Genomic DNA, 12432 nt, shown 5'->3' on the forward strand with positions numbered 1-12432 from the left:
CATACCTGTTTTTGCTTCCGGTTGTCGGTGAACTAACCCCATGAATTCGGTTATACCTTGTTGGTATTCTTCCGTAAGCAATCTCGTGTTCGGATCCAAATGAGGTCGATCGATCCAAGAACGAAAATAATTGGAAGAAGACATGTTTTTTATGAATCAAATTCGTGTGTAAAGAAAGTGAGAGGGAGGATGAAGATATGGTGTGAATGAAGAGGAAGAGGGGTGCTTGTATTTATAGGTGAAATCCTGCCGACGGTCCGAGGAAATTCCGACGGAATTCCGATGCAAACGGCTAGTTCGTCGGAATTTCCTCGGAATTTTTAAAATCCCCCAACGGCTCTCCAACGGCTCTCTAACGTCTATAATATTTCCTCGGAATTCATCGGTTTTTTCCGAGGAATACTAGTTTCCTCGGTATTCCGTCGGAATATTCCGACGAAATGTGTTTTCCTCGGAATTCCGTCGGAATATTCCGACGGAATTCCGAGGAAGCAAAATTTTGTATTTCCTCGGAATTGCCTCGGAAATGCCTCGGTATATTCCGAGGAATTCATTTTCCGTCGGATCGTCCGTCAGAATACCGCTGTTTTCTTGTAGTGAACATATGGGGTGCGACTGGAAGGTCAACTTAGAGTAAATATCTGAAAGTAAAATATTTTTTAACTGTGTTACGCTTTTCTATAACCAGTCAGGTAAAAAATAAAACAAAATATTTTACTATTGGTTGCATTAAAGTTGTTTGTCTTTTAGTGTTTTAAAGAGTAAATATTTATTAAATAATTTATATTTGGGGTTCAAATCCCAGACTATGCAATTTATTGCAGATTACAGGAAATCCAGGTTTCAAGTCCTGGAGAAAGCGGTTTATTAAACAATTATGCAGACTACAGAGGAAAGGCTTGCAAGAGATCTTCAACATGGTGCAAGTAAATCTGGCCAGGCATGGATCTTCATAGGACGGCTCAGGTGATACAGTTAGACGTAGATTTTCATAAGGTAGGCAGTATTGTCGGTTGTCGAATCGTCTATGTAATATTTCCTATATCATAATTGTAAGATCATAATAAATCAGCGTTAAAAAAAAAGAAGAGTAAATATTTACTCCATCTTTATCATGTGAAATCTAGGCTTGGACATAAAATCCAGAACCCCAAATCCGAACTGAACCCGAACCGAAAAATCCGACCCGTTATCCGACCCGAAATGTAAAAATACCCGAACAGGTCTTGTAGGGTGGTACAAAAAATATCTGAATCCGAAGTGTTATTAACTGAACCCGAATGGGTAACCCAAAAAATCTGAAATTAATAGTTAATATAAATATTTTAAAATATATATAAGTATTTCAATTATTAAATTCAATATTTGTGGTTATATGATATATAATAATAAATATTAATTTTTTAATAAATAATTTAAGTACACAATTAGTTATAAATAAGTATTTTATAATTTGCTAATTGAAATAAAAAGTCTACTCTCTATAAAGAAATATATATTGTTTACAAATAATTGTTGTTTTCATGCTTGATTTAACATTTTATTGTTATTTTATCAATTTTATGTATGATATATTAATTTTTATTTAATTTAGATGTTTTTCTTTATGTTTTTCTTTAATTGTTTTTGTTTTTCACTTCGGTTATATTCGAACCGAACCGATATAACCCGAATCCGTACGGTATATGATTACTTTATGGGTTTTAGGACGCAATATAATTTTGAACCGAATCTGAAGTGTTATTATCTGAATCCGACCCGTACTAATAAAATTTTAGTATGGAACCTAGGAACGTAAACCCGAAAATTCGAAAACTCGAAAAACCCGATCCGAATGCCAACGGGTACCCGAACGCCCAGGCCTAGTGAAATCCGTGCAACAACTTTTTGTTATCATTTACTCTGATTTACATTTTCTTTTCCGTTCTATTACTCCACTTTACTCTGTCTCTTTTACTTCACTGAGTTACCAATCACAACCATATTTTCCATAATAATACAATGGTACCTTTTTAAACAAACGATGAAACCTGCAAAAAATTAATAATTAATTGATGTAAGAGATAAACCGTGGCTCATTTTTATTCACATATCATCTCAAGTTAACTTTGGATAGATTAAAGAGGGAAAGGTGAATATCTATTATCTAAGATGTACAAGATCCAGGACGCAAACCGGTTGGGTTCACGGCGGTGAGAGAAGAAGACAGAGTTCCAAATCTTGTGCGGTGAGAGAAGGAGGAGGTTTCTGAGATATGAAACTGAGAGGCGGGAGTAAGACGACACCACATTGACTGCAAGGCGAAGTCACGATTCCCGATTCACATTCGTATTCAAGAAGAGAATTTCAACCAATAAGTTTTTGTTGGTGGTTAGGAATAACAATGCTGGACCGGTGACGGTGAATGCATGCTGCCATGTCTAAAAAATAAAGAAGATAAAAGGGAAATTTGAGAACGTATACATAACATACTAGGAAATTAAGTTTATATCCATAACATAGCTTAGGCTAAGATATTATATATATTGTCATGCAGTTTTCCCAAAATAATCTCAGATGCGTGTGAAAAGGTAACATGTTGCGTTTTTTCTTTAGCCTTATATAAGGTTCAGTCCGGAATCAATCAAATTTTTTTTATATTTCTTTTTGTCTTTCGTTATCAGAATTGTGACTCAACTAGGTTTAAAGCTTTAGGTAAGAACCACTACGTTCTTACGGGAATCTGAAATAAAAATATCATATGTAACCTTGTGATATAAATTTTTACAATCCACATAAGTTTTAAAATGAGTGCGTTACATCATCAGACACATTATTCTCTTTTTTTACAAGATAAAGCACTTTCCACTTGAGGGACACATTGTCCTCTTCCACCCCTTGTGGTTTTACAGCAGTACCCTTCACGTTTGGTTCAGAGAAACTAGAGGATGGCTGCATTTTTTTATTTTATTTATTTTTTCTCAATTTTTTCTTTGTTCTTTTTGCAAAGTTCTTATGTTTTTATTTGTTTTTTTCTCAGAGTTTAAGACATTTGAAGAAAGTATAATTATTACAATAAATTGTAATTTGTTTTTCTCTATATTTTAACATCCATTTTCATATATATATTTTATATATTTCAACAATTATATAAAAAAATGTATGGACATAAGAAGTGTGGATGCAAAATTGTGAACATGTAAGAAAAATACGTGAACATAAAAAGATGTGGACATGGATGGATAAAAAATATAGAAAATCTCTTTAAAATTTTCGTGGATGAGGTTTCATGAACTAAGTTTCATTGATGTGTTTTCTTGGACAAGTTTTTATATTCTTAATCATCTTACATAATTTTTTAGTATCTGTGGACAAGTACTTTATGCATACCATATTGATACCTTATTGTGGATAATATAGTTATAATATAATTATGGACATGGACACAAAAACTATGGACATGGATATCATATTTCTTTCTCCATCAAACAGAAAAAAACTGGATAAAGCAATCTAAAGAGATTTGCCAGGTCCATATTCGACTAACAATTACAAAAAACATAAGCTTTCTAACGTACGCTAATAAAAATTGTTTAGACACACTACATAAGCTAACCAGAAGCCTAAGTCAAAGCCTGGGAAAAACTAAGAGGTACCTCTTTTCCTGAGCTTATTGGGAACCATACGTGTAGATTCATGGAGTTTTGTATACCGAACTCGTTACCATCTAACTTCTTCCACGGCGTAAACTTATCTTTACTCTTTCTTGCTCTCATTAAAATCTTCCATTCGTTTGCATGACAAAACACACACACACAAGAATTTCACAAGCCTTGTTAGAATCAAATTCTATTGGTGTTGTATTGAATGAAGCACGAAACTCACCAAAACTTTCTTCTTTGTGTAGTTTCACGAGACATCTTGGTGCTGTGATAGCTCCAGCACATCCACAATATCTGAAAAAGTTCCAATTTTTTTGGGCAGTTACTATAGATTTAACCAATTACAATCAAAGAAAAGAGATGGAGATTTAACCAATGAACAACACTCCAGATATGAGATTTTGTCATATCCAAATCTTGACTGAAATTGCTTTAACAAAGGGTTCCCAAATTAGCCAAAAAAGCAAACTAACTAACCTTGCATTTAGAAATCTGTTGCTCACGGGAGCAGGTGTGGGGGCTTTGTTCGACGGTGGGCCGGTGGCTCAGAGACTACCGCTACGAAACAGATAAATGTGGAGAAGAAAATGATTTTGATTCGCGAATGATTTACGGAGTGAGGGACTGAAATGGATTAGGGTGAGAAAATGACAATGAATTGCAACCATAGAAAATCTAACAAATAAGATTAGGGTTCGTGAACTGGGAATTTGGGAAAGTGACTTTCTTTGTTTTCTTTAAATCAGCAAATTAAAAAAAAAAAAAAAACTAAAGCACAAAAAAGTAAAAAGATAGCGAGAATGAGGTGCTGGTTAAGAGGGTATCATGGACATTACACAAGTAGAATGTGTATTGCAAGTGGAATGTGTCTTATTGTGATATTGTAAAGTCAAAATGTGTCTGTGAGTGTAAATTTTTCTTTTAAAATCTATCTAACTGTTAAAATTCACCAACTCTATCCAAATTCATCTATCAATAAACCCCCTCCTTAGTCGCACTTTTTTTCTTATGTTTTTTTTGAAAGGCTATATTGGTTTTCCTTGGCATGCATTTCCCTTTATTATAATATAATTTCTTTTTCATTTTTTTTTAAATAGAAAACGTGGCTAAAGACAGATTGCCCTAAACTAATTTAGTTATTTACAAGATCCAACCAGAAAGATCCGACCCATACAATACAAACCCTAAAACCCGACCCATCTAAACCAAAACGATGTCGTTTTGTATCACTCAACATTCTCTTCTCCAAAATTTTCAATCATCGGGTCTGTCTCTCCTCTTGCGACACTCTCTATTGCAAAATCGGAGATTGAAACCCTAGAGTATCTATTTTCGTTCTTCCTTGTTTGTTTTCTATCTAAATCGAAAATCCATCTTCCTTCTTCCTTGTTGGTTCGTGTCTCAACTATCTCTTTGTCTCTCTTGTCTGAAACCCTAAAGTCGAGACCGCTTCGTTTCTTCATCCTCCTTTGTCGAAATCGAGGCTCCATCTTTGTTCCTTGTGGTAAGTGATTAGTTTCCCTTTATTTGGTTGTTATTTGGTCGAATTTGTATGTAGATTTGAAAACAAATTTGGGGAAAACTTTGAATGTGTCTTATGTTTAGATATTGGTTTTGAAATTGGATAAGAACTTGGTAAATCTATTGTTTAGGTATATATTACATAGAATCTATTGTTTCCGATTTGAGTTATAAATTGTATTTAATTTTTGTTAATAAAATTGTATTGGGGAAACTTAGTTGATGTTGTGTTGTTGTTTTGCGGTTTGAATTTAGAGTAATTGAGTGTTGTAATGTCTTGTACAGGAAAATTATGAAGAAAAATCAAAAGGTAGTCCCCAATGAAAGTCGTCGTCAGTCTCTTAGAGTCAGGAAACCGGACTCGGCTGCAAAAAAACCAGAACCGAGAGTTCAGAAGAGCAAGAAAAGCAGTAAGAAGAGTAAGAAGAGTAGGCCAGTGAGAGAGCCAGCGAGAGCACCGAGTGTAGAATCGCTCTCAGTCTCAGATGAGTCCGAAAGAGAGGGGTCCGATAGTGAGGGGTCTGAAAGAGAGGTATATATTTTGTATTCATTGTTATTGTTTGTGAGAAATGCTGAGTAGTAATTAGCAGTAATACAAGTACTTTTTGTATTACTAGCATTACTAACATGTATAAATTTATTTTGATTGCAGGAAATGCAACCGAATCAACCCCTTGAGTTCTACTTCAAAAGCAGCGAGTTCCCCCAGAGTTCGAAGATACAAACTAAGTGCTTCGTGACCAGGACAGTAAAGCTCATCAGGGATAAGCCTGAGGCTGCGTGGTTCACAAGCCATCCTCAGTTTCGACATTTCTTCCACATGCCAGACGAAGATAACCTGAAGCTTCAGGGGATGTGGATGTTACAACTGCGCACCATTTGTACTCCAGAAGATGATGTTGCATGGTTTGCGGTTAATGGTGTACCCATCCGCTATTCTATGAGGGAACATGCCCTCATCTCTGGGTTAGACTGCGGTGATTATCCACCAAACTATGAGAAGTTGGGAGGTTATAAGTTTGTGGATTATTACTTCCATGACAGAAAGAAGATCACCATCACTGATGTGAAGCAGAAGATGTTGTCTATGCCGCCGTGTCCAGATAGATTGAAGATGACAGTCTTGTTTTTTCTTGGTCGGGTTATCAGAGGAAAGCCGAAGGATGCTGGAAATTTAGACGACTTCATATTAAGGATGATGGACGATTTAGATGCTTGCAGATCATTTCCCTGGGGTCGTCTAACGTTTGAGGATGCAATAAAGGAGATTAAGCACGTGATGAACCATCTGAAGGGTGAAGTGAAAGAGGCATGCGCCTTTCCTGGTTTCATCATCCCTTTAGAGGTAAAGCATATAGTTTAGAAAAATTTTAATTGTTTTATAATTCAAATTTGACACTGTGACAATGGATTTTCTAGGTTCTGGCTTTTGAGTGTATTCCGGATCTGGGGAAGACGTTTAGAATCTATTCAGAGGACGCCAGTGAAGAATGTCCAAGGATGTGTAAGAGCCGGTTTACAAAGTCCAGTCTTAGGGGTTATCCTTTGGAAGACATATATGCTGCTGTTGGAGAAACAAAGGTACATGTATATATGTATAGTAGAAGCTAGTAGAACAAAAAACTCATTTGAGCTAACATTTGTTTTATTTTCAGGTTATCAACAGTGTCTTAGTTCCAACTATTGGTGAGCAAATTATGCTGGCTCGTATCATTGATGAGGAGCGAGAGTATGACCGTCAGGGCAGCCCAAGTGATACTTGGAACTACTGGTTAAATGTGAAGCAGAAGAATATTTGGTGGGAAGAGCTATATGAGTTGGATCAAGCTGCACGAGGAGTGTTGCCAAAAAAGAAAGACAAAGAGAAGGTGACGTTTGCAGAAGGATCATCCTCTAATTCTGGATTAGATTCGAGGTTGCAAGGTCTGGAAGAGAGGATTTTGGAGTTCATGGGAGAAAGATTTGTTGGACTTCACGTCACGGTGGAGACAATGTTAGAGGCTCAAAGCTCAAGGATGAGTGTTCTTGAAAAGAACCAGCGGCTTTTGAGAAGAAGGGCTAAGAAAATAGAAGACAGGCTAACTTCTATTGAGAGTAAAGTGGAGCCGAGTCATGGTGAAGACATGGATTTTCGACAGTGGGACAATGATACATATGAAGAGAAGGACAAAGCTTGTTCTGAGAAGGAGAAAGCTAATGCTGAGCACGAGGCTGGAAAAGAAAAGGATAACATCGAGAATACTGAGGAAGAGGGTGAGAAAGAGGCTGATGACAATGCTCAGCAAGAGGGTGAGAAAGAGAAGGAAAATAGTGAGGCTGATGAGGAAGAAGACAGTGAGAGTGAAAGTGAAGAGTTGAAGCAAATGAAGGAGAGAAGTAGAAGACAAGCTGCTAAATTGTGGAAGGAAATTGCGAATGAGGAAAAGATTGGAGGGAAACATATTAAGGATGATGGACGATTTAGATGCTTGCAGATCATTTCCCTGGGGTCGTCTAACGTTTGAGGATGCAATAAAGGAGATTAAGCACGTGATGAACCATCTGAAGGGTGAAGTGAAAGAGGCATGCGCCTTTCCTGGTTTCATCATCCCTTTAGAGGTAAAGCATATAGTTTAGAAAAATTTTAATTGTTTTATAATTCAAATTTGACACTGTGACAATGGATTTTCTAGGTTCTGGCTTTTGAGTGTATTCCGGATCTGGGGAAGACGTTTAGAATCTATTCAGAGGACGCCAGTGAAGAATGTCCAAGGATGTGTAAGAGCCGGTTTACAAAGTCCAGTCTTAGGGGTTAAGCACGTGATGAACCATCTGAAGGGTGAAGTGAAAGAGGCATGCGCCTTTCCTGGTTTCATCATCCCTTTAGAGGTAAAGCATATAGTTTAGAAAAAATTTAATTGTTTTATAATTCAAATTTGACACTGTGACAATGGATTTTCTAGGTTCTGGCTTTTGAGTGTATTCCGGATCTGGGGAAGACGTTTAGAATCTATTCAGAGGACGCCAGTGAAGAATGTCCAAGGATGTGTAAGAGCCGGTTTACAAAGTCCAGTCTTAGGGGTTATCCTTTGGAAGACATATATGCTGCTGTTGGAGAAACAAAGGTACATGTATATATGTATAGTAGAAGCTAGTAGAACAAAAAACTCATTTGAGCTAACATTTGTTTTATTTTCAGGTTATCAACAGTGTCTTAGTTCCAACTATTGGTGAGCAAATTATGCTGGCTCGTATCATTGATGAGGAGCGAGAGTATGACCGTCAGGGCAGCCCAAGTGATACTTGGAACTACTGGTTAAATGTGAAGCAGAAGAATATTTGGTGGGAAGAGCTATATGAGTTGGATCAAGCTGCACGAGGAGTGTTGCCAAAAAAGAAAGACAAAGAGAAGGTGACGTTTGCAGAAGGATCATCCTCTAATTCTGGATTAGATTCGAGGTTGCAAGGTCTGGAAGAGAGGATTTTGGAGTTCATGGGAGAAAGATTTGTTGGACTTCACGTCACGGTGGAGACAATGTTAGAGGCTCAAAGCTCAAGGATGAGTGTTCTTGAAAAGAACCAGCGGCTTTTGAGAAGAAGGGCTAAGAAAATAGAAGACAGGCTAACTTCTATTGAGAGTAAAGTGGAGCCGAGTCATGGTGAAGACATGGATTTTCGACAGTGGGACAATGATACATATGAAGAGAAGGACAAAGCTTGTTCTGAGAAGGAGAAAGCTAATGCTGAGCACGAGGCTGGAAAAGAAAAGGATAACATCGAGAATACTGAGGAAGAGGGTGAGAAAGAGGCTGATGACAATGCTCAGCAAGAGGGTGAGAAAGAGAAGGAAAATAGTGAGGCTGATGAGGAAGAAGACAGTGAGAGTGAAAGTGAAGAGTTGAAGCAAATGAAGGAGAGAAGTAGAAGACAAGCTGCTAAATTGTGGAAGGAAATTGCGAATGAGGAAAAGATTGGAGGGAAACATATTAAGGATGATGGACGATTTAGATGCTTGCAGATCATTTCCCTGGGGTCGTCTAACGTTTGAGGATGCAATAAAGGAGATTAAGCACGTGATGAACCATCTGAAGGGTGAAGTGAAAGAGGCATGCGCCTTTCCTGGTTTCATCATCCCTTTAGAGGTAAAGCATATAGTTTAGAAAAATTTTAATTGTTTTATAATTCAAATTTGACACTGTGACAATGGATTTTCTAGGTTCTGGCTTTTGAGTGTATTCCGGATCTGGGGAAGACGTTTAGAATCTATTCAGAGGACGCCAGTGAAGAATGTCCAAGGATGTGTAAGAGCCGGTTTACAAAGTCCAGTCTTAGGGGTTAAGCACGTGATGAACCATCTGAAGGGTGAAGTGAAAGAGGCATGCGCCTTTCCTGGTTTCATCATCCCTTTAGAGGTAAAGCATATAGTTTAGAAAAAATTTAATTGTTTTATAATTCAAATTTGACACTGTGACAATGGATTTTCTAGGTTCTGGCTTTTGAGTGTATTCCGGATCTGGGGAAGACGTTTAGAATCTATTCAGAGGACGCCAGTGAAGAATGTCCAAGGATGTGTAAGAGCCGGTTTACAAAGTCCAGTCTTAGGGGTTATCCTTTGGAAGACATATATGCTGCTGTTGGAGAAACAAAGGTACATGTATATATGTATAGTAGAAGCTAGTAGAACAAAAAACTCATTTGAGCTAACATTTGTTTTATTTTCAGGTTATCAACAGTGTCTTAGTTCCAACTATTGGTGAGCAAATTATGCTGGCTCGTATCATTGATGAGGAGCGAGAGTATGACCGTCAGGGCAGCCCAAGTGATACTTGGAACTACTGGTTAAATGTGAAGCAGAAGAATATTTGGTGGGAAGAGCTATATGAGTTGGATCAAGCTGCACGAGGAGTGTTGCCAAAAAAGAAAGACAAAGAGAAGGTGACGTTTGCAGAAGGATCATCCTCTAATTCTGGATTAGATTCGAGGTTGCAAGGTCTGGAAGAGAGGATTTTGGAGTTCATGGGAGAAAGATTTGTTGGACTTCACGTCACGGTGGAGACAATGTTAGAGGCTCAAAGCTCAAGGATGAGTGTTCTTGAAAAGAACCAGCGGCTTTTGAGAAGAAGGGCTAAGAAAATAGAAGATAGGCTAACTTCTATTGAGAGTAAAGTGGAGCCGAGTCATGGTGAAGACATGGATTTTCGACAGTGGGACAATGATACATATGAAGAGAAGGACAAAGCTTGTTCTGAGAAGGAGAAAGCTAATGCTGAGCACGAGGCTGGAAAAGAAAAGGATAACATCGAGAATACTGAGGAAGAGGGTGAGAAAGAGGCTGATGACAATGCTCAGCAAGAGGGTGAGAAAGAGAAGGAAAATAGTGAGGCTGATGAGGAAGAAGACAGTGAGAGTGAAAGTGAAGAGTTGAAGCAAATGAAGGAGAGAAGTAGAAGACAAGCTGCTAAATTGTGGAAGGAAATTGCGAATGAGGAAAAGATTGGAGGGAAACATGATGAAGAAGAAAGTGAAGAGAAAGAAGCTGAAACCAGTGAGGAAAAGGATGAGAACAATGATGAGAAAGATGAAGAAAAAGTGGTGGAATCTGAGGCTGAAGGAGAAGATGATCAAGTAGAGGTTGGAGGGAAAGAGGATCAAGAAGAAGAAGTTGAAGGGAAGGAGGATGAAGAAGAAGAAGTTGAAGGGAAAGAGTCTGAAACCAGGGAGAAAGAAAAGGAGAAAAATGAGACTGAGGAGGTGGAATCAGAAGCACGGGAGACAGAGATAGAAAAAGGAACTCCGACACCACCACGTGGGAATCAGACAGAGAGAACTCCCAAAGATGATGACAATGAGCCTCGGGTTGAGCCTCGGGTTGAGACGAACAGAACCGGTGAAACTCCAACACCACCACATGGGAGTCAGTCAGAGGGAACTCCCAAAGTTGATAACACTGAGCCTCGGGTTGAGACAAACAGAACCGGTGAAACTCCAACACCACCACGTGGGAGTCAGTCAGAGGGAACTCCAACACCGCCACGTGGTAGGACTAAGGCAATGGCTGCGAGGAGACCAATAATTAGGCGTATGGAGGATGAACCTGGAAAAGGTGAGAAAGTTGTGGAAGAAGAGAAACAAAAGAAAGAGGCTGTGGAAACAGAGGAAAAAAGCAGGGAGAAAGTTGCGGATGAAGAGAAAAAAAAGGAAGAGGTTGTGAAGGAACATGCTGAGGAAGTTGTTGAGGAATACAGTGAGGAAGAAAAGCAAAGGTGGATCATGGTCGTTTACAAGGAAGCACCGAGTCCTTGGATCATGCATAGGTGCAAGGAGAATGTCGTTGTTGCTGCACCTAAGAAGAGTGGCAGACCAAAGAGGAAACAGTGGGTGCAGACTCCTTTCACGGAGGGGAAGAAGCGTAAAACAAAGCCTTAGGCTTTTATGTATTTGGGATGATAAGTATTTTGGCTTTTATGTATTTGGGATGTTAAGTATTTTGGATGTTTGAAACTTGGTAGTAGAATGTTTGAACTGCATAATTTGGATGTTTGAAACAGGTATGGAAAACTAGATTTACAAGTGTTACTATGTCCAAAAACGAGTAAGATAGATAACTAGAATTACTAGGTTTCTTACGCCTCAAAAGCACAAAAAAAAGAGAAAAAGATATACCAAAAACTAGTAAACACATGTAAAATACTAAAAATGAAAAAAAAATATTATTTAAAAAAGAATTAAAAAATGCATTTCACATGTAAAACGTGCAGCCGTCATAAATATCAAAATATTATTTTTAACACTTAGTAATACCTATGGTAATCCTCAAGGTGGTAGTAATACTACCATACACATAGTAAGACTATTGCAATTTTTACGTTTTTCTAGTAAAACCATCTCCGAGATAAATGTTTGGTAGTAGAACCAAAGTCATTTCCCTATTATTATCGTCATAGAAGATATTTACATAAACAATATACCAGAAATATGTATTTTGTTAAATTCTCCTTACTATATTCTCTACCATTCACATACTAACAATGAAAGTTAAGGAAGTTTTTGGGGAAACCGTTAAGATTTTCTTAAAATATTGAAAATAATTAACAAAAATAGTCTAATCTATATATTTATCACATACGTAGCCTACGAATTTAAAATAATCATATAATGATATTCTAAATTACACATAACCTAGTGATATATATTGGTTTCGAATTGCACATAATAATACCAGTAAAACTTAGTAATCCAAATTGCGCATAATAATACAAGTCAAACACAGTAATCCAAATTTCACATAATA

General features: G+C 37.6%; 3 protein-coding genes and 1 long non-coding RNA gene across 5 annotated transcripts; 3 read left to right on the plus strand and 1 right to left on the minus strand.

The window, feature by feature from the left end:
- Nucleotides 1-1482: 1482 nt before the first annotated feature.
- Nucleotides 1483-4688, minus strand: LOC117133886. Of its 2 annotated transcripts, XR_004457928.1 has the most exons (4): nucleotides 4119-4688; nucleotides 3865-3935; nucleotides 3636-3761; nucleotides 1483-2420 (listed from the first exon to the last, which is right to left on the minus strand). It is a non-coding gene; the product is annotated as an uncharacterized LOC117133886 (long non-coding RNA). The 2 variants fall into 2 exon arrangements; XR_004457927.1 differs by having other exon boundaries at nucleotides 1636-3761.
- A 10-nt stretch (nucleotides 4689-4698) lies between these two features.
- LOC103844085 (uncharacterized protein At3g43530-like) lies at nucleotides 4699-7666 on the plus strand. Its single transcript, XM_009120859.3, has 5 exons — nucleotides 4699-5145; nucleotides 5448-5694; nucleotides 5815-6507; nucleotides 6582-6743; nucleotides 6818-7666. Exons 2-5 carry the CDS (start codon nucleotides 5455-5457, stop codon nucleotides 7664-7666), a joined length of 1944 nt encoding a protein of 647 aa, XP_009119107.3. The 5' UTR covers nucleotides 4699-5145; nucleotides 5448-5454.
- On the plus strand, nucleotides 7604-9213 carry LOC117133882 (uncharacterized protein At3g43530-like). The gene is made up of 3 exons (XM_033290913.1): nucleotides 7604-8030; nucleotides 8105-8266; nucleotides 8341-9213. Exons 1-3 carry the CDS (start codon nucleotides 7965-7967, stop codon nucleotides 9187-9189), a joined length of 1077 nt encoding a protein of 358 aa, XP_033146804.1. The 5' UTR covers nucleotides 7604-7964; the 3' UTR covers nucleotides 9190-9213.
- A 262-nt stretch (nucleotides 9214-9475) lies between these two features.
- Nucleotides 9476-11875, plus strand: LOC103869403 (uncharacterized protein At3g43530-like). The gene is made up of 3 exons (XM_033290912.1): nucleotides 9476-9553; nucleotides 9628-9789; nucleotides 9864-11875. The coding sequence occupies exons 1-3, from the start codon at nucleotides 9488-9490 to the stop codon at nucleotides 11565-11567; spliced, it is 1932 nt and encodes a 643-aa protein (XP_033146803.1). The 5' UTR covers nucleotides 9476-9487; the 3' UTR covers nucleotides 11568-11875.
- The last annotated feature ends 557 nt before the right edge of the window (nucleotides 11876-12432 follow it).

The sequence above is a fragment of the Brassica rapa genome, chromosome A05, assembly GCF_000309985.2.
Source record: "Brassica rapa cultivar Chiifu-401-42 chromosome A05, CAAS_Brap_v3.01, whole genome shotgun sequence".
NCBI lineage: Eukaryota > Viridiplantae > Streptophyta > Magnoliopsida > Brassicales > Brassicaceae > Brassica > Brassica rapa.

What these genes read in the sequence shown, in the direction of transcription:
- LOC103844085 (XM_009120859.3), top strand. Translation starts at nt 5,455, where the DNA reads ATGAAGAAAAATCAAAAGGTAGTCCCCAATGAAAGTCGTCGTCAGTCT. An exon ending in GTGAGGGGTCTGAAAGAGAG is followed by an intron (nt 5,695 to 5,814) that starts GTATATATTTTG and finishes TTTTGATTGCAG; the next exon opens with GAAATGCAACCGAATCAACC. An exon ending in GTTTCATCATCCCTTTAGAG is followed by an intron (nt 6,508 to 6,581) that starts GTAAAGCATATA and finishes TGGATTTTCTAG; the next exon opens with GTTCTGGCTTTTGAGTGTAT.
- LOC117133882 (XM_033290913.1), top strand. Translation starts at nt 7,965, where the DNA reads ATGAACCATCTGAAGGGTGAAGTGAAAGAGGCATGCGCCTTTCCTGGT. An exon ending in GTTTCATCATCCCTTTAGAG is followed by an intron (nt 8,031 to 8,104) that starts GTAAAGCATATA and finishes TGGATTTTCTAG; the next exon opens with GTTCTGGCTTTTGAGTGTAT. An exon ending in CTGCTGTTGGAGAAACAAAG is followed by an intron (nt 8,267 to 8,340) that starts GTACATGTATAT and finishes TTTTATTTTCAG; the next exon opens with GTTATCAACAGTGTCTTAGT.
- LOC103869403 (XM_033290912.1), top strand. Translation starts at nt 9,488, where the DNA reads ATGAACCATCTGAAGGGTGAAGTGAAAGAGGCATGCGCCTTTCCTGGT. An exon ending in GTTTCATCATCCCTTTAGAG is followed by an intron (nt 9,554 to 9,627) that starts GTAAAGCATATA and finishes TGGATTTTCTAG; the next exon opens with GTTCTGGCTTTTGAGTGTAT. An exon ending in CTGCTGTTGGAGAAACAAAG is followed by an intron (nt 9,790 to 9,863) that starts GTACATGTATAT and finishes TTTTATTTTCAG; the next exon opens with GTTATCAACAGTGTCTTAGT.